The 20,587-nt window shown below is 45.5% G+C and overlaps 2 protein-coding genes across 4 annotated transcripts in view; one reads left to right on the top strand and one right to left on the bottom strand.

Moving 5' to 3' along the window:
- Positions 1-11,396, bottom strand: part of LOC140126663 (tetratricopeptide repeat protein 41-like) — a 71,661-nt gene extending 60,265 nt beyond the window's left edge. Inside the window, exon 1 of one of the 3 annotated variants that reach the window (XM_072146371.1) lies at positions 11,314-11,396. The gene's annotated coding sequence lies outside the window, so the exon portion shown is untranslated. Of the gene's footprint in view, positions 1-11,223 lie in introns of all 3 variants that reach the window. The other 2 variants (XM_072146370.1, XM_072146369.1) reach the window with 2 other exon arrangements.
- A 139-nt stretch (positions 11,397-11,535) lies between these two features.
- HSP90B1 (heat shock protein 90 beta family member 1) lies at positions 11,536-20,415 on the top strand. The gene is made up of 18 exons (XM_072146372.1): positions 11,536-11,728; positions 12,753-12,855; positions 13,384-13,525; positions 13,610-13,726; positions 14,097-14,428; positions 15,337-15,448; positions 15,530-15,649; positions 15,758-15,874; positions 15,954-16,091; positions 16,177-16,254; positions 16,417-16,482; positions 16,792-17,061; positions 17,143-17,388; positions 17,815-17,951; positions 18,156-18,234; positions 18,380-18,535; positions 18,791-18,922; positions 19,909-20,415. Exons 1-18 carry the CDS (start codon positions 11,680-11,682, stop codon positions 19,936-19,938), a joined length of 2,424 nt encoding a protein of 807 aa, XP_072002473.1. The 5' UTR covers positions 11,536-11,679; the 3' UTR covers positions 19,939-20,415.
- Positions 20,416-20,587: the final 172 nt, after the last annotated feature.

Genomic DNA, 20,587 nt, shown 5'->3' with positions numbered 1-20,587 from the left:
ACAAGGGTTTTGAAAACACATCTGAGTAATCAGAGAGAAAACCTGGAAGACTCTGATCTTCCGCTACTACTGTACATAATGAAACTTTGGACAGGTGATCCTTACAGTGAGGACCCCAATGAACCAGCTCCAGAGTTTCCCAATTAATTACCGGATTATGGATCCGGAGCCAGGGTAGACCAAGAATGACATTTTCAGACAAGTTTTCCATAACTAGGAAAGAACACCATTCTTCATGCATAGCTCCTACCATAAGCTTTATCTGCGGGGTTTTGAATTTGATCAACCCTGCCTGTAGAGGGGTCAAATCCGCACCCGACATCTGGATAGGAGTGGACAATGGAATCAATGACATGCAAAACTGAGAGACAAACTTATAATCGATTAAATTAGACGCAGCACCTGAATCCAAAAAGGCGCGACCAGTGCAGGAAACAGACTGAAACTTAACTGTACAAGGTAAATACATTCTAGACACAATTGGGAGTACCTGAGCTCCTAAGCAGTCCCCCCGACTACTGCTTAGGAGCGGAAGTTTTCCTGCTGCTGCCTCTTGGAACAGGTGTTGACCAGATGATCAGGACTTCCACAGTAGAAACAAAGATGACGTCTCAGTCGATGTTGCTTCCGCTGTGCAGGAGAGATGCTATCCAGCTCCATGGATTCCAATTCTGGACTACCTGGAGACAGACTGGCCGCTGGCTGACAGTCAGAGGACACCCGAGGTGATCGCCTGGATCTTAGGCGACGATCAACTCGGATGACCAGAGTCATAGCATCATCTAATGTCTGAGGCTCGGCATAAGCTAAGACTAAGTCCTGTACTCGGTCTGACAGTCCGGACATAAATTGGTCTTTTAGGGCGCAGTCATTCCATTGCGAGTCAGTCACATACTGTCTGAACTGGGCACAATAATCTTCTGCTGTCCGTTTTCCCTGACACAGAGATCTAAGGTGGGAAACTGCAAGTGCTCGGCGGTCAGGTTCGTCATAAATCTGGCCTAAAGCAGAAAAAAAAGCGTCAAGAGAAGAACGGGATGGAGAGTCAGGTGGGAGAGAAAAGGCCCAATTTTGCGGATCCCCACGCAGCAGGGAAATTACCACGCCCACCCTTTGAATCTCTGTGCCCGATGAACGAGGACGTAAGGAAAAATAAAGTTTACAGCCCTCCCGAAATGAAAAAAATTTCTTACGGTCACCAAAAAACACGTCAGGGAGAGGAACCTTAGGTTCAGGTGTGGGTGGCAGTGGATCCTGCGGTGATGTCTGCCGCGGAACCTGCATAGATTCCTGAATTTGGAGATGGGAGGCTAGATCCTGAACAAACTGAGTTAGGGTCTGGACCTGAGTGACCACAGCTGACAAAGGCTCCATTAGAGGAGAGAATGTAGCAGGTCGGATACAGGATGCAGACCTATGTGTGGCCAGTGTTTCTGTTAAGATTGGTACACAAAAGACAGGGGATAGTGAGCCCTGAGCTTGCCCCAACCTCTGTCCCTTCCTATAGCCCCCCCACGCTAGACCGTGGGGCGACTACTTGAAGACTTCGAGATACGCTGGAATAAGTGTGGGAAGGAAAACACAAACAGACTGACAACATAAAACACAAAAGAATGGTAAACAAGCCGGAATCACAACGAGAGGGTACGTCAATAGCAAAATCAGTAAGCAAAGAGTCAAAGTCAAAACTAGCCGAGGTAACAACAATACAGATAAAGATACTGAGCAATACAACCTAGAGCAGCGAGTGGAGAAAGGGATTTTAAAACACTGGCACTGGTGACTAGTGAAGCTGCAATTTATGCAGCCAGAACTCCACCTCCAGAACCTGATAGGTGCTGGACAGCATCTGGGAATTAACCCCTCATGGTGCAGAAACAACCAGGCACCAAGCAGAGGTTCAAAGTCCCAGCAACTCCTAGACAGCGCGAGATCTTAGCAGCCGCTGCCCAGGACGAGAGGTGGAGTTTGCGCGGATACGCGCCGGGGTTCGGAGAACGCTGCTGGTACCACCAGAAGAACCAGAAGTCCCAGCAATCTCCCTAGCGAACCTGACAGTACCCTGCTAATGTAACCACACTCTCACCCCACAGAACTAGATGGGTTATAATTAGAGATGAGCGAACATGCTCGTCCGAGCTTGATGCTCGGTCGAGCATTAGCGTACTCGAAACTGCTCGTTGCTCGGACGAATACTTCGCCCGCTCGAGAAAATGGCAGCTCCCGCCGTTTTGCTTTTTGGCGGCCAGAAACAGAGCCAATCACAAGCCAGGAGACTCTGCACTCCACCCAGCATGACGTGGTACCCTTACACGTCGATAGCAGTGGTTGGCTGGCCAGATCAGGTGACCCTGGGATAGACTAGCCGCTGCCCGCGCTGCTCGGATCATTCTGTGTCTGGATGCCGCTAGGGAGAGAGCTGCTGCTGGTCAGGGAAAGCGTTAGGGTGTTCTATTAGCTTACTGTTAGGCAGGAGTGATTCTCCAAGAACCCAACAGCCCTTTTTAGGGCTACAATAACGTTATACTTTTTTTTTTTTATTTGCAGCTAGTACCATATTGTGAGGAATTTGCAGGGGGACTTGCTACCGTTGTGTTTAGCTCTTAGTGACGCACATATCCACCTCAAACACCAAAGTGGGAAAATTTATTAGGGGTTTGATTTCAATTAGGCACAGTCTGCCATTTACTTTTTATTTTACGTTTATTTTTTTAATAACTCAGTGTCATCTCATCTGGCATAGTAGTGTGCTTTCATACTTGGCTAGAAAATAGCCATAGGAGAATCCAAACGGCTTACTTACGCCTACAGTAGCGTTATATATATTTGATTTCTGGTTGATCTGCTGGTGGCTGTACTTGCTGCAGTGCATCTACTAGCAAATTGTGAGCAATTTGTAGTGAGACTTGCGACCGCTGTGTTTTGCGCTTAGTGACGCACATATCCATTGCAAAGACCGAAGTGGGAAAATTTATTAGGGGTTGGATTTCAATTAGGCACAGTCTGCCATTTCCTTTTTTATTTTACGTTTATTTTGTTTAATAACTCAGCGTCATCTCATCTGGCATAGTAGTGTGCTTTCATACTTGGCTAGAAAATAGCCATAGCAATAGGATAGCATCGTTTGGTTTTAAAAACTAAAAAACACAAAAAAAAACAAAAAAACACAAAAAAAAGTTAAAAAAAAATTAAAGTTATAACTCTCATTTTAAAAATGTTTAACCCGAGGGCTAGGGGTAGAGGACGAGGGCGGGGACGCGGGCGTCCAACTACTGCAGGGGTCAGAGGCCGTGGTCCTGGCCGGGGTGAGACACCACCTGCTTATGAGGGAGCAGGGGAACGCCACAGAGCTACACTCCCTAGGTTCATGTCTGAAGTTACTGGGACTCGTGGTAGAGCACTGTTGAGGCCAGAACAGTGCGAACAGGTGATGTCGTGGATTGCCGACAATGCTTCGAGCAATTTGTCCACCAGTCAGTCTTCCACGCAGTCCACCCATGTCACCGAAATCGGCACTCCTCCAGCTCCTGCACCTCAGCCTCCTCCCCCCCAGTCTGCCCCCTCCCAGGAAAATTTGCCATTTGAACCGGCATACTCTGAGAAACTGTTTTCTGGACCCTTCCCACACTCACAAACCACTTGTCCGGTTGCTGCTGAGCAATTTTCCGATGCCCAGGTTTTCCACCAGTCGCAGTCTGTGGGTGATGATGACCTTCTTGACGTAGTGGAAGAAGTGTCTAAAGAGGTGTCCGACGATGAGGAGACACGGTTGTCAGACAGTGGGGAAGTTGTTGTCAGGGCAGGAAGTCCGAGGGGGGAGCAGACTGAGGGATCAGAGGATGATGAGGTGACAGACCCAAGCTGGGTTGATAGGCCGGGTGAACACAGTGCTTCTGAGACAGAGGAGAGTCCTCGACCAGAACAGGTTGGAAGAGGCAGTGGTGGGGCCAGACGGAGAGGCAGGGCCAGAGCTGGTGCATCAGCGCCAAATGTGTCAACTAGTGAAGCTCCCGTGGCGAGGGCTCCTGCGGCGAGGGCTAGATTTTCAGAAGTCTGGAGGTTCTTTAAGGAAACACCGGATGACCGACGGACTGTGGTGTGCAACATTTGCCAAACCAGGATCAGCAGGGGTTCCACCACTACTAGCTTAACTACCACCAGTATGCGCAGGCATATGAATGCTAAACACCCCACTCAGTGGCAACAAGCCCGTTCACCTCCGGCCATGCACACCACTGCTCCTTCCCCTGTGTCAGCTGATAGTCAGCCCCCTGCCCAGGACCCTGCCACAAAAACCCCATCGTCGCCTCCACGATCCTCCACAGCATCCACCAGCGTTCAGCTCTCCATACCCCAGACGCTGGAGCGGAAACGCAAATATAGTGCAACCCACCCGCACGCCCAAGCCCTTAATGTCCACATCTCCAGATTGCTTAGCCTGGAGATGCTGCCCTATAGGCTAGTAGAGACCGAGGCCTTTCGCAACCTCATGGCGGCGGCCGCCCCTCGGTATTCGGTCCCCAGCCGCCACTACTTTTCCCGATGTGCCGTCCCAGCCCTGCACCAGCACGTGTCAGACAACATCATCCGTGCCCTGACCAACGCCGTTTCTGACAAGGTCCACCTGACCACGGACACGTGGACGAGTGCTGCCGGGCAGGGCCACTATGTATCGCTGACGGCACATTGGGTTAACCTGGTGGAGGCTGGGACCGAGTCTGACCCTGCGGCTGGTCATATACTGCCGACGCCGAGGATTGCGGGGCCTACCTCGGTCCAGGTGTTTCAGGCCTACTATGCCTCCTCCTCCTCCCACCCCTCCTCCACCTCCGAATTACCATCCGTGGGCATGGCGCCATCAGTCGGTAGCTCTAGGCACAGCAGCAGTGCCGTCGCTAAGCGACAGCAGGCGGTGCTCAAACTGCTGAGCCTAGGCGATAAAAGGCACACCGCCCAAGAGCTATTACAGGGCATCACGGCGCAGACTGATCTGTGGCTGGCACCGCTGAACCTGAAGCCAGGCATGGTTGTGTGTGACAACGGCCGTAACCTGGTGGCGGCTCTGCAACTCGGCAGACTGACACATGTGCCATGCCTGGCCCATGTGTTAAATCTGATAGTTCAGCGTTTCCTCAAGACATACCCCAATCTGTCTGATTTGCTCACGAAGGTGCGCCGCATCTGTGCACATTTCAGGAAGTCCAGCACAGATGCTGCCACTCTCAGGGCAGCGCAGCGCCGCCTCCAACTGCCCGCTCACCGACTGTTGTGCGACGTGTTGTGGAATTCAACGAGGTGGAATTCAACATTGACCATGTTATCCAGAGTTTACCAGCAGCGCAGAGCGATTGTAGACTGCCAGATGTCAACTTCCACCAGAACTGGTAGTCAGGTCAGTCAGCTTCCTCAAGTCTACAATGAGGAGTGGACGTGGATGTCTGATATCTGTCAGGTGCTGAGTAACTTTGAGGAGTCAACACAGATGGTCAGTGGCGATGCCGCCATCATCAGCCTCACCATCCCGCTGCTTGGCCTGTTGAAAAACTCTCTGATCAGCATGAAGTCGGAAGCTTTGCGCTCGTCACAAGAGACGGGGGAAGAAGATTCCCTTGTTGATAGCCAAAGCACCCTTAGGTCTGTTTCTCAGCGCATATCGGAGGAGGTGGAGGTGGAGGTGGAGGAGGATGAGGAGGAAGAGGAGGAGAATGTTGGCGAGACACAAGAGGGGACCATTGTTGAGTCCTTCACTGTTCAGCGTGTATGGGCAGAAGAAGAGGAGTTGGAGGAGTTGGATGAGGAGGAAATGGACAGTCAGGCCAGTGAGGGGAGTGAATTCTTACGCGTTGGTACTCTGGCGCATATGGCACCCTCGCGTTCAAAGGATTTATTCCAGCACCGATTACTGGGTGTTCACTCTCCTGGACCCACGGTACAAGCAAAATCTTTCCACTCTCATCCCTGGAGAGGAAAGGAGTGTGAGAATGCATGAATACCAGCAGGCCCTGGTTCACAAGCTGAAACAGTATTTCCCTTCTGACAGCGCTAGCGGCAGAGTGCGTAGTTCTGCGGGACAAGTAGCGAGGGAGAGTAGGCGAGCAGGCAGCTTGTCCAGCACTGGCAAGGGTACGCTTTACAAGGCTTTTGCCAGCTTTATGTCACCCCAGCAAGACACTGTCACCTGTCCCCAGTCTCGGCAGAGTAGGGCTGATCTTTACAGAAAGATGGTGAGGGAGTACGTAGCTGACCATACCATCGTCCTAAATGATCACACAGCTCCCTACAACTACTGGGTTTCAAAGCTGGACATGTGGCACGAACTGGCGCTGTACGCCTTGGAGGTTCTTGCCTGCCCTGCCGCTAGCGTCTTGTCCGAGCGGGTTTTCAGTGCAGCTGGTGGCATCATCACCGATAAGCGTACACGCCTGTCGACTGACAGCGCTGACAGGCTGACGCTTATTAAGATGAATAAAGCATGGATTTCTCATAATTTCCAATCTCCACCAGGTGAAGGAAGCTCAACCTGAATAATTTATCCACTCCTCCTCATTTTCCTCCTTCTCCTCCTCTTTGTACAGTAAAGCAGAGGAAACTGGCTATTTTTTGACAGGGCCCACTGGCTCTAGCTATAGTACTTTATGCATTTAATTTTTCTGGAGGGCCACCTACCCGGTCCTCTGTTTTAAACAATTTTTGGGAGTGCCACATACAGGCACTCAATCTATTAAATTTTTCTGGAGGGCCACCTACCTGCTCCTCTGGTTTGAAAACTTTTTTGGACTGCCACATACAGGCACTCAATCTATTCCATTTTACTGGAGGGCCACCTACCTGCTCCTCTGGTTTGAAAAGTTTTTTGGACTGCCACATACAGGCACTCAATCTATTAAATTTTTCTGGAGGGCCACCTACCCGCTCCTCTGGTTTGAAAACTTTTTTGGACTGCCACATACAGGCACTCAATCTATTCCATTTTACTGGAGGGCCACCTACCTGCTCCTCTGGTTTGAAAAGTTTTTTGGACTGCCACATACAGGCACTCAATCTATTTCATTTTTCTGGAGGGCCACCTACCCGCTCCTCTGGTTTGAAAACTTTTTTGGACTGCCACATACAGGCACTCAATCTATTTCATTTTTCTGGAGGGCCACCTACCTGCTCCTCTGGTTTGAAAACTTTTTTGGACTGCCACATACAGGCACTATCCAAATTAAATTGTCTCCATAGCAGCCTCCACACGTTGTCTCCATTGCTACCTCCAAAAGTCGTCCATATAGCTGCCTCCATACATCGTCCCCTTATGAAACGAGGTGTGTCAGGCAGAAATTTGGGTTGTTTTCATGGATTCCACATCAAAGTTGTTAACTTTGTCGCCACCCTGCTGTGTTATCCACAAAATATACTGGCAAACTTTTATCATTTACCAATATTATTTCAGCGCTTCTTGCGCATCTGTTTACATTCCCCTCACCCGGCATATCCTAAACTTATAAGAACGCTACTACACTTGATCTTATACAAAAGGTTCTTAGAAGTGCTGTTTGGGGAGTAGCCTAGAGACAGGGGCTTGGATTGGCGAAAGCTCACCTGGCAGCGGAGCGCCAGCTCCATGCGCATCATGCGCTTCTTGCGCATCTGTTTACATTCCCCTCACCCGCCATATCCCAAACTTATAAGAACGCTACTACACTTGATCTTATACAAAAGGTTCTTAGAAGTGCTGTTTGGGGAGTAGCCTAGAGACAGGGGCTTGGATTGGCGAAAGCTCACCTGGCAGCGGAGCGCCAGCTCCATGCGCATCATGCGCTTCTTGCGCATCTGTTTACATTCCCCTCACCCGCCATATCCCAAACTTATAAGAACGCTACTACACTTGATCTTATACAAAAGGTTCTTAGAAGTGCTGTTTGGGGAGTAGCCTAGAGACAGGGGCTTGGATTGGCGAAAGCTCGCCTGGCAGCGGAGCGCCAGCTCCATGCCAAGATCCAACTAACACAGTTTTAACTGCAGCACCTTTAATCTACTACTAGTTCACTGCCTCCATACATGGTCCCCTTATCAAACGAGCTGTGTCAGGCAGAATTTTGGGTTGTTTTCATGGCTTCCATGTTAACTTTGTCGCCACCCTGCTGTGTAATCCACAAAATATACTGGCAAACTTTTATCATGTACCGATATTATTTGAGCGCTTCTTGCTCACCTCCTTTGGTTCCTCTCTGCCACCCATTGGTTTGAAGCCTGAGTCCATTTAGGGTATGTCGCCATGCCACTCTCTAGCCTGCTGCCGCTGCCTCTGCATGCCGTCCCCTATAGTGTCAGGGTCAATTATTGGATGTTTTAGATGCTATCTAGCTTCATTCTGTCACTCTGTCATGGCCATGCTGTTGCCCATAATTTTGGCATAATGGTGCGATTAAGCAGCCTCAGAGGCATCCATGCATGCTGCCCCTGCTGTTTCCTGTCCATTTCCGTGGTGTTTCCATCCTTTTCTGAGGTTCCCAGGTGTTTGGCCAAGCTTCCCTGTGCAGAGCCTTGGTCCCCTTGAAAAATGCTCGAGTCTCCCATTGACTTCAATGGGGCTCGTTATTCGAGACGAGCACTCGAGCATCGGGAAAAGTTCGTCTCGAATAACGAGTACCCGAGCATTTTAGTGCTCGCTCATCTCTAGTTATAATGTGTCTTCTTAGAGAGGCCCCGTCCACACCCTGGGATTTTGCATTGAGCAGCTGAGGGAGAGATAGGAGCTAAAACAGCAATAACACTGAGTAAAAATGTTAACACCACTATAGGATTGAAATGTGAGAATTTTTCTTCGTGGGAAAACCCCTTTAATGATAATGTACCATCAAAATCAACCATGATAAACCAGGGACACTTACCCATAGATCCAAACACTGTGCTTGTGGTAATCTTCATATATTTATTATCCATGCCCTACTTCCTTCTAAAATTATGCTAATTGAATATGTTACCAGAGCCCCACAGTGTTCTGGCATCACAGACTGTTACACTGCCTTACCCTCCCCCTCTGCTACCTCAGCACTTCCCCCTCCCTCTGCCTGCAGTAATTCTACAGCAGCAGGGAATTTAAGCACACCGTATAACAGCATAGCCTGGGAATCTACAGCACAGAAAGGCTCTGGTACTAGCCTCAGGAGCCTTTCTGACTCATTGGCATAAATTTAAAAGTTAATTTGAGAAAGTAGAAGGTCAAGGATAACAAATATAAGAAGATTACCACAGTGATGGTGCCTAATTCTATAAGTATGTGTCCCTGTTTTATCATGCTTGATTTTTATGATTGATTTCTTTTAAAGCATAACTGAAAAATGTATAAAGTTTTTTCTATAGCTGCAATAGCTGAAGGAAGGAGGGTGAAAGGATTTGTAGAGTGAAAGAAGAGGGCAGACCTATGCACTCTGCTAGTTCTCCTCTCTGTTCGGTAGTAACAGGAAGCAGCTCTGTCATGTCTGCTCTGTCTACACTCTTGTCTCACGTTCCCACACACAGTCCACCCCCCTGGAGCTGCTCAGTTTAATAAAGAATCTATTATCACCCATTAGTCTTTTCTGTACACCACCAATTTATCTTTAGGCTTTGACAAGGCTACAGTCAGTGAATAGAAGAGGGTAATCTGTACAATTAGAACTGCTAGTGCTAGAGAGGAGAGTCCAGCATTATGGTAAGTGAGGTAAAGCTGCTCTGGTCTGTAGTGATAAGTTGATAATGAACCAGCAGGCTCTACTAGCCGGCTCTTTCAGGTGAATAAGAGTCAGCTCACTTAAAGGAAACTTACTATCACGGATCTACCTAATAAGATAGATTTGATGACAGGTTCTTGAACTCTGCCCCAACTTCAGCCTTTTTTCTTTAAAACTTTTACTTTAGAAGAACCTTGTCAAAATGTTATCTTTTATACATGTAAATCTTCTTAAGTGGCTACTGGGACAAGGAGTAGCTGCTCCGAGGAGCAGGAGCTACAGCTACTCCACGCCCCAGTAGTCTCTTTCGATACCTCCTACCGGCTTCTCTTCAGCATGGAGCTCGCTGTAGCTGCCCCCACTCATCTGTGAAGCCAGAGTTCTGCTAAAGTAGAAGTTTAAACAGAAAAAAAAAATAGGGCTTAGTCAGAATACAGGAACCTGCCATTGGATCCATCTTATTAGGTAGATACGTGATGGTAGGTTTCCTTTAACCACACCCCTAATCATACATCCATGCCTCTTACATTGTAACCATGCCCCCTAAAAAAAGGGTTAATAGTGGAGTGGGGATGTGTGACTGGCAGCCTGAAAAATGTTTGTAATTAGATTGGGAGCCGTTCAGGAGCCAGAAGAGCCTAATGATTCAGCTCACTAAGAAGAGACACACTTCCAATTGGGCCTAAGTTCCCTTTGCTGATGTCACAAACAAGAAGTGCCTGCTCACTTCTGGGAAAGCTGAAGATCATTTTATATGAAGGGCTGGTGAACATATCAGGCTGTATTTCAGGCTAGGAAGGAGCCAGCAGCATCATATACTGTAGGTAGAGTTAGAATTGTTGTTTAAGACTCTCTCCAGCTGTGATAAAACTATTTTCTATTTTTTTTTTGAAAGGGATTTCAAAAAAGAATTGTTATTTTTCTTCAGTGTCAGGATTTACTTGTTTCCTTCCTTGGATACAATTCCAGTATCTCATTCACAGCGTGTGATATGGAATGAAATGGGAATGTCTTTGCTGGATGATCCACATCTTTCTTTTCCATATCCATCAGCTGGATGCAGCATTTTTTTTTCTTTTTTTGTCCCCAGCTCAGGCTGCGTTGACACGCTCCAATTGGATTTCATCCAGAATCACTATCCAACCAGAACAGGGAGGGGGTTTGCCCCTTCACATATGCGTTTAAACTTGCACGTGTGAACGCGGCCTGAGATTCCTGATAAACCACTTATTGGAAACTTATCTACTGTAGTTCATCTGCTCCGGGGACATCTGGACTGTACCAACAATAGGTCTGAAAAATTGTTTGCCAGATGTAACTTTCATGATGCTGTTAACAGTGCATGCCAGGGCACAGGACAGTGCTGAGGGAAGATGGGGCTTATTGCTGCAATGCTGCGGCTAGTAATAAGCCATAGCACAGAGTGTTAGCCTTGGGGGTGACAGAATTCCTTGGCACAGTGTACGCCCATGGTCAGTGCAGTCACCTAGCGAGGAAAATAGAGGATTAGCAGGTGAACACTCACGTCTCCTTGTGTCTCCTTGCCACTTGTGTCACACACTGGCAGGAGTCCTGTCCCTATAGCAACCCATGTAACTATAGTAAACCTCATTACTATTGCCCCGGAAGTAGTCTCTCCTGCCCCCTTATCTCCTTCCCTCCGCGCTCTGTATCTCATTGTGCGGAGAACACCGGGGACGCCGACCAATCAGAGCGAGCCACGCTCCTAGCCCTCCACACCGTACATGGAAGCAGGCTATTGGCCGGCGGTGACAGCGACACACAGTGCGAGTAAGCAGCTCATTGGCTGGCTATTGTGCGTGGTCGGCTGCCATTGGAAGAGTCTTGTGGCCCGCCCGGTGCCTGTCAGGGGCACATATTAAAGCATTGGAGGCGGTGCGGGAGTTGCAGTTGTCTGTGGAGAACCGGTGCTTGTTGTGTTGGAGCAGCGCGGCTTGTAAGCCCCCCCGGTGCTGGCACCATGAAGAGGTTCTGGGCGCTCGGCCTGTGCTTCGTCCTGTTGGCATGTGGTGAGTGAAAGGGTTTCCAGAAGCTTCCTGGCCGACATCCTGCAATAGGCGGAGGCGTGGGGAGGGGGATCTAGAACTTTCCTCATGTTAGAAGTGTAGCGGCTCCATAATATATTCCCTTGGGCTCCTCTGCCTTGTACTACAGCGCTGGGCAGTGTCAGCTATGGCTGTCCTCATAGCCTGGCGTGAGCTGGGGGTCAGTGCAGCCCCCGCTACCCAAGATTGGGTGCTCTGGTGCCCTCTGACCTTATTACTCTGTACATATCTGCCATATAACTTCTTCCAACGAATTGCTATGGTGGCTTTGGGGAGCTCCACCTCACTACATGGGTCTCGGGATACAATACCTACTGCCTGACTTTAGGATCTGGTGCTTTTTCCCCAGTTGGGAAGAAGATGCTCAAGTTTTATTCTTACAGTGAATGTTCATTACTGTTCTAATAAGATAATGAGTATCTGTGATAAGGAGGTAATGTGGCTTATTGGGGTGTCCTGCACCTACCTGTGACATTAGCTCTCCTAATTTATCCAATTTCATAAATGAATGTGTTCCATGTGAAATGGATCTAGACTTTGGACAGTGTGGGCTCACGTGACTGCTCTGTGCTGAAAGTGTCAGACTGTAGGCACGACCTCTTGAATGGAAACGCCCACTTGCCTAATTATTCAGAGCTGATGAATAACTAGAGTTAGTAACTATAATGGCTGTATAGGGATGTGATGGCAGCTCTATAAAGGAATTATTTTCCAGGATTCATCTTTACTAGTGTCTTGTAGTGGTACACATGATTGTATACTACTCTGGTCTGGACTTTGTCACAATGCTGTGTTGTCATGCCATGCTGAGCTGATAAGCTGTTGAATGTGATGCCTCCTATGACATCCATATTCATGGCTCCTTCACAATGTAGATGACGTGAAGGGACTTGTAGTCAAATCCTCGAGTTTGCATTTGAAGGGATTTGTGTAAACCTTCTTCCAAGAATGAATAACTGAATTACTCTGACTTGTGATTGTCTTGCAGCATCTGTCAGAGCTGAAGATGAAGTTGACATCGATGGAACTGTGGAAGATGACCTGGGAAAGAGCAGAGAAGGTTCACGGACAGATGATGAAGTTGTAAGCAGGTCTGTGTACATGAGCTGTTTACACCACTATTGCATATGCTGACAATGCAAATTTCAGCTTCCATATGTACATGGGCAAATCTATCATGGAAGATCTCTGCATCTCTAGCTTTGTAGACTACAGGCGGTCCCCTACTTAAGGACACCCGACTTACAGACAACCCATAGTTACAGACGGACCCCTCTGCCCACTGTGACCTCTGGTGAAGCTCTCTTGATGCTTTACTATAGTCCCAGACTGCAATGATCAGCTGTAAGATGTCTGTAATGAAGCTTTATTGATAATTCTTGGTCCAATTACACCAAAAATGTTGAAACTCCAATTGTCACTGGGGCAAAAGAAAAAAAATTGTCTAGAACTTCCATTATAAAATATACAGTTTCGACTTAGATACAAATTCAACTTAAGAACAAACCTCCAGACCCTATCTTGTATGTAACCCGGGGACTGCCTGTATTGACTTCAATGTATAACAATATTCTTACTTTCATGGATATCTGACTCGTGATTCCTACTTCCCTTTACAGAGAAGAGGAGGCAATTCAACTGGATGGACTCAATGCTGCCCAAATTAAGGAGATCCGAGAGAAATCTGAAAAGTTTGCATTTCAGGCTGAAGTAAACCGGATGATGAAACTGATTATCAACTCTCTGTACAAGAACAAGGAGGTAATGTTCATATCCTGCTTCTTAGTTTAATGTCAGCCTTAAATGTTAACCATATTCACATTTCATACATGTGTTTATTTTCAGATTTTCCTTAGGGAGTTGATCTCTAATGCATCAGATGCCCTTGACAAGATCCGGCTGATTTCTTTGACAGATGACGCTGCCCTTGCCGCCAATGAGGAGTTGACCATTAAAATCAAGGTGTGTTTTAATTTTCCTGTGTGCTCATCCAGTGTGAAATCTGAAGAGGTTTTTTAGGATAGGTTGGGGCCCAGCCAGTCACAGCTACTTTACTCTGCACAACTAAATGAAAAACAGAATATTTAGTTGGAGGGTGAATAAGGGTTGCTGCAGCTTGAGTGACTTGAATGAAAGCTGAAGTGTAGTAACTCAACTTGGCCACTCTAAAGAGTGGAGCCATCTTGCACTAGGTTGGTCGCAGCAGTGAACGGCTTAGTCAGTTCTGGATGTTTGACCACAGCAGATTAATGACCAGTCCTAGGAATGTGTAGTGGTTGGTCTATTTATTACTTGCTGTGAGTCAACAAGCTATATTCCCTCTTTCTCATAGTGTGATAAAGAAAAGAATATGCTGCATATTACTGACACTGGCATTGGCATGACAAAGGAGGAACTTGTCAAGAACTTGGGAACCATTGCTAAATCTGGCACTAGTGAATTTTTGAGCAAGCTGACAGAAGCCCAGGAGGATGGCCAGTCCACATCTGAGCTTATTGGGCAGTTTGGCGTTGGTTTCTATTCTGCTTTCCTGGTCGCAGATCGTGTGATTGTAACTTCAAAACACAACAATGATACACAACACATCTGGGAGTCTGATTCCAATGAGTTCTTTGTGACAGATGATCCTCGTGGTGACACACTGGGCAGAGGCACAACAATTACGTAAGTTGGTTGTCTATAAGACTCGAGTTGAAACATTTGCCAACGTGCATGTTTGTGGTCCAAAAACTGTACCCATTCTACAGGAATGCACGGGGGAAAAATAGTTTTCTGGTTGTAAATAATCCTCATGCGTTTTAAAGAAATGGAGCAGAAGCAAACTGATAGCGAACCAGATATTACTCTGACTTTCATCACCACTACACTATTTAAACAGGACCTGTCAGGTCAATAAAACACTTAAGCTGCTCATTCTAAAGTAAGCAGCTCCCTAGCCCTCCACCAGTTAGATCATTGTTAAATCTGTAGCTTTACCGGAACATACGGAAATGCTAGGAAACTTTCCAGTATGTAGCGGTCTGATCATCGGAGTTGGATTACAGCGGACTGGCGTATTCATGAGGGGGTGTTCCCAGGAGGCGGTTAATGCAACATAGTCTGGCAGTCACTTGCGGCATATGGTATAGAAGTGGCAGCCCCCAAGAGAAACTAGAGAGGGCCTCGGACCACCCCATGAATTCGCCAGACCACTGAGCTAGGTTGAATGATCGGACTTCTATGTACTGGAGTGATTCCTAGCTTTTTGGTATGTTACACTAAAGCAAGTGATTTAACAATGCTATAACTTGGGGAGGGCTTGGGAGCTGCTACCTTTAGTATGCGCAGCTACAGTGTTTCATTGAAATGACAGGCCCTCTTTGGGGGGTGGGGGTAAGAAGGGTCAGTCTCTCATGGACTGTATGGCCCTGCAAGCTATTGCGCTCCTCTCCTAGAGGTGGGTATGTTTAATTTTAGATAGTTGAATTTAGAGGAGTGTGGACCTATATAGGACTGAACAGTTATTACTGTAAAAGTAAAATGAGTTTGAAGTCTCCTCAACATCATTTCATAAAATGCATCTATCTCTACAGTTTGGTCTTGAAAGAAGAAGCAACTGATTATCTTGAGCTGGAGACCATTAAGAACCTTGTTAGGAAATATTCCCAGTTTATTAACTTCCCCATTTACGTCTGGAGCAGTAAGGTAAAGAAATGTTCAGTGTCTCTTGTGTTCTCAATGTGGAGAAGGGTTGGGACTTGACAGACTACTTTTTATCTGGTGTAGACTGAAACTGTAGAAGAGCCAATTGATGAGGAAGAAGCAAAGGAGGAAAAGGAAGAGGAGACTGATGAGGAAGCTGCTGTTGAGGAGGAAGATGAGGAAAAGAAACCAAAGACTAAAAAGGTTTGTTACAGATCTTCATCCTCCTCCCCCTTCTGTATTATGTTGCCAGAACAGAAGTTGAAATGTCAGGTTGTGGAGAAGGTCTAACCCAGGATTTCCTCAACACAGGTGGAGAAGACCATTTGGGATTGGGAGCTAATGAATGACATCAAGCCAATCTGGCAACGACCATCAAAAGAAGTTGAGGAGGATGAATACAAAGCTTTCTACAAGTCTTTCTCCAAGGTGAGCAGTCTTCTAAAGAAGTTGTGAATGTATCAGAACTTGGCCCAGTGGCTTCAATAATCCTAATGTTTTTCCTCAGGAAAGTGATGAGCCTATGGCTTACATCCACTTTACTGCAGAAGGAGAGGTTACTTTCAAGTCAATCTTGTTTATCCCTTCCTCTGCTCCACGAGGACTATTTGATGAATACGGCTCAAAGAAGAGTGACTTTGTTAAGGTATAAGAACTACTTCTTTATAATTGGAAGATATTGAGAACATGTAGAGATGTTACTGGTTCTCACGGTTGAATTTTTGTTCCAGCTCTATGTTAGAAGAGTCTTTATCACTGATGACTTCCATGACATGATGCCCAAATACTTGAATTTCGTTAAGGGAGTGGTAAGTTGACTGTAATTATTTTTCTTCCCCCTAACTGTATGATCACCTGGATGAATTTTGCGCAAATTTTTTTTTTTTTTTGGCAGCGATTGTGTTCCCAGATTTAACTAACCTTTTTGTACTTCTCACTCCCTTCTAAAATATCTATTTATGATCCTACAGGTTGACTCTGATGACTTGCCACTTAATGTATCCAGAGAAACTCTACAGCAACATAAACTATTGAAGGTAGGTATTGGTTTATTTTTTTTCTTCATTTTATAAAATCATGCTTGTGTATAAATGGTACATATTCTGATCTTTTGGGCATAACCATGAATCTCAAGCATGATAAACCAGGGATACTTACTCTTAACCACTGTCACAGTGCCTGGATCTACTTATATTTGTTAACCATGACCACCTTCCTTCTAAAAGAAACTTGTAAAATGTATGCTAATTGGCAATTACCTCACAGGCTGTGGGGCTTGGCCTACCCTTGCACCTGACCACTGACTATAGCTGCATTTTATACATTTTTATTTTTTTTCCCTTAAGGTTATTAGAAAGAAGCTTGTGCGTAAGACACTTGACATGATCAAGAAAATTGCTGAAGACCAATACAATGACAAATTCTGGAAGGAATTTGGTACCAATGTTAAACTTGGTGTAATTGAAGACCATTCAAACCGAACCCGATTGGCCAAGCTTCTTAGATTCCAGTCTTCTAACCACAAGACAGAGTTGACTGGCTTGGAGCAGTATGTGGAAAGAATGAAGGAAAAACAAGACAAGATTTACTTCATGGCTGGCTCAAGCAGAAAGGAGGTAAGGTTTGCAGTGCTCTGTTTCCTTACATTCTTTAATCTTTTAAGTTCAATGTGTAACCTCTTATTTGTTCTTGCTTAGGTGGAGTCTTCTCCATTTGTAGAGCGACTTCTGAAGAAGGGATATGAAGTAATCTTTCTTATTGAGCCTGTGGATGAGTACTGCATACAGGCATTACCAGAATTTGATGGCAAGAGGTTCCAAAATGTTGCAAAGGAAGGGCTAAAGTTTGATGAAAGTGAAAAGGCAAAAGAAGCCCGTGAAGCATTGGAGAAGGAATACGAACCTCTCCTAACATGGATGAAGGATAAATCTCTTAAAGACCAGGTAGATTTAACCTCTTATGGAGGCTGGCTTTACAAAGGTGAAATGCACACTAGCGGAGATGTACTTGTTTTTATGGTGGACAGGGCTCATTAAAATGAGCAGAAATGCCAATTATTTCCTGAAAGCGCCCAGCACACCATCTTGGGCATGGAAGGGATGGGGGCGCCTACGATCCAGCCCACCTAAATTTCCGAAGTCTCTGCAGTTTGCTGCTTTTTAGACCAAGTTTGACAGGTCATACCTGCCAGGAAAGCATGGTGGACTGCAGTGGCAGATTTACCATGAGGCTGAAGCCTCCTGGTAAATCTGATTTGTGGTGCACTGGGGGAGGCACAAGTCTTGAGTTTGAAACGCCAGTCTGAAAATGAAAGAAACTTATAATGGGAACTCTTTTTTTTTTTTTTCCCTTTTCTCCTTTCCATTAAGATCGAAAAGGCCGTCTTATCTCAACGGTTGACACAATCGCCATGTGCCCTTGTGGCAAGTCAGTATGGCTGGTCTGGCAATATGGAAAGGATTATGAAAGCTCAGGCATACCAGACTGGAAAAGACATTTCCACCAGGTAAATTCAATGTTTGCGGATGGTTCAACAATTTTATTAATGTTCATAAGCAGAAATTCTGATATACTTAAAAACAATCTTGGGAACGTGGAAAGTCTGTGTTTGCTGCAATTGTAACCACTTCTAGTTGAACAAACAGGAAAAGGCTTTCTGAATGGTCAGCATGACTTGCCTTATGCATTTTTTTTTTTTTTTTTTTTCCAGTTATTACTCAAGTCAGAAGAAGACCCTTGAAATTAACCCAAGACATCCCCTCATTAAAGACATGCTGAGAAGAGTAAAGGTGAGTAATATTAGGGAGCTGCTTTTACCTTCTGGTCTGTTTCTGGTTCTTGATTGTATCCAAATTATATAGTTGTAGTGTGTATCGTTTTCACCTTGTTCTTCATCAGACTCAATTTAAAAGAATCCTCTTTCTGTAATTACAGGAGAATGAAGATGACCAAACAGTGTCTGACCTTGCAGTTGTACTGCTTGAGACTGCCACTCTGCGATCTGGATATCAGTTACCAGACACTAAAGCATATGGAGAGAGGATAGAAAGGATGTTGCGGCTTAGCTTAAACATTGACCTTGATGCTAAGGTAAGGGCTGGACACATTTTGGTGTTTATTTTTAGATGTGGTTACGCGCTTCATATCTCTGCTTTGCTACACTATATGGACAAAAGTATTGGGACACCTAAATCTGTTAATGGGAGCTAAAAAACACTTCTATACTCAAGGATTAAGAGCTGGGACCAACTACTTTTGTCCATAAATCTTGTACTAACTACGCTCTCAAAGCTGAAGTCCAATTGTCCCCATTCATTGAAGCCTAAAAAAGGTGTTTGTCACTAGGTGGAAGACGAACCAGAGGAGGAAGAAGAACCTGCAGCAGATGAAGCGGAACAGGAGGAGTCGGATGATGCTGAAGAAGTTGATGCTGAGGATGATGAAAGCCAAGAACCTGAGGATAAGACAGAGAAACAGGTGAGTGTTTAAGCTCTTGTTAAAGAGCTCTACAAGTGACAAGCCATTGTAAGTTGTGCTATGGCCAGTCGGTTAATGCTGATCGCAGATGTTTAGATTCAGCTCTGTGCTGACCGCTGTATTTAAATGGGTGCAGATGGTTTACTAAAAACTGGTCCCTACATCCTGATAGGTTCCCTTTAGAAAATGACAAATTCTGTCATCAAGAACAGGCACAACACTCACTCTTGTGCAGGTGCCCCAACTTAAATTTGCCTCCTCCCACCAGTAAAGCTTCCCCCCCCCCCCCAAACAGTTTAGTCTCTTTTTTTTTTTTTTTTTTGTAAATGCTGGCCCTGATCACTTGTGTATGGTTCCACCTATCATGAGGTGTGTGAAATGGTGAAAGGAACAGCATTCTGCTATGGACAGGGGTGAGGACTTACACTCTGGTCAGGCTGAGATTTGAAGAGACAATGAGCTGTCAAAAGCAACTGGTTCACTGTCAGCTTAGAGAAAATGTGACTCTTCTCTTCTGAAGTAGACATATATTTTCTGATATGCAGATATGTAGGCTAGAGTCAAAGGTACAGTGCATCGGTGGCAAATAAGTTTTGGTGATATGAGGTGGACTTTTAACCCTTTTACCAGCAGGTATTTCTGGTGAGGGGTAAAATTCTAGTGACTTATTTATTTTAGTAAATATTTAGTAGACCAATACATTATAGAAGAAATCAAGAGAAACTCTTCAAATATTTTAACTTTAACAAAATAAAACCAGTTAAACCTACACTCCTTCAGTATGACCAGACTTGACCCTCCCCACCTGGAAATAAACTACATTTTCACATAACCCCAATGTAAAAGAAAACAAAATTGTAACGCATTGCTAAATGTACAACAGTTAAGCTTTTTGAAGATCTGATCACTGGTTTTGCTACCTCTATAGAATATCATACCTGTGATTGAAAATGTGTATAATAATTTTTTTTTTCTTCTTTCTGTAGGAATCCACACATATAAAAGATGAATTCTAAATGCCATCTTACAAAGGTTTAGAGGGGGGTTGGGTTTTTGACAGTGTTGGGAGGGTTTTTTAGTTCTGTTTTTTTGTTTTAAACATTCCTCATGAATGTAAATTTGTACTATTTATAAGTGTACGGTTGTAAAATCTTTCACATGAACACAAGATCCTGGCAATTCCAGCAAAGCACTGCACGGTATGACCTCATTTGGATGTTGGAGGGATAACCCACACTTACCAGACATGGACTGGCTATTTAACTACAACTCTCCCATCAACATGTGGACTGGATTCTGGCACAAATGTGAAACTTACAGCGTAACAATCACTTCATTTTTGTTTTGTTACTGGTAATGTCTTGTTGGAAGAATCAAATCCTAATTATTTACGGCATCTCGTAACCTTTCTCCAGTTACCTGTCTTCACAATATTGGCATCTCTTTCCACAGCAATTTGTCCTTCAGAAATAAAAGTTGTCAGTGACGTTTTTCCAGGGTCTCCCTGTACAAGAATGGTGGGTCTACCACGAGGACCTCCAAAGATATTGCAGTTCTGTCATTGCCTTCTCCTTCTTTAAAATAGCATCTTTGACGTTGCCTGGGACTGCAGGAAGTTTCTGTGGATTTGGTCCTGTTTGGTGAACTCTGTCTTGTGACAATGGC

The sequence above is a fragment of the Engystomops pustulosus genome, chromosome 4 (assembly GCF_040894005.1).
Source record: "Engystomops pustulosus chromosome 4, aEngPut4.maternal, whole genome shotgun sequence".
Lineage (NCBI taxonomy): Eukaryota > Metazoa > Chordata > Amphibia > Anura > Leptodactylidae > Engystomops > Engystomops pustulosus.
The sequence above is the reverse complement of the archived record's forward strand: the minus strand, read 5'-3'. Positions and strand labels throughout refer to the sequence as shown.

Coding starts and splice junctions, on each gene's coding strand:
- HSP90B1 (XM_072146372.1), top strand. CDS start 11,680: ATGAAGAGGTTCTGGGCGCTCGGCCTGTGCTTCGTCCTGTTGGCATGT. Junction 13,526..13,609: donor CTCTGTACAAGAACAAGGAG/GTAATGTTCATA, acceptor GTTTATTTTCAG/ATTTTCCTTAGGGAGTTGAT. Junction 18,536..18,790: donor ACATTGACCTTGATGCTAAG/GTAAGGGCTGGA, acceptor GTTTGTCACTAG/GTGGAAGACGAACCAGAGGA.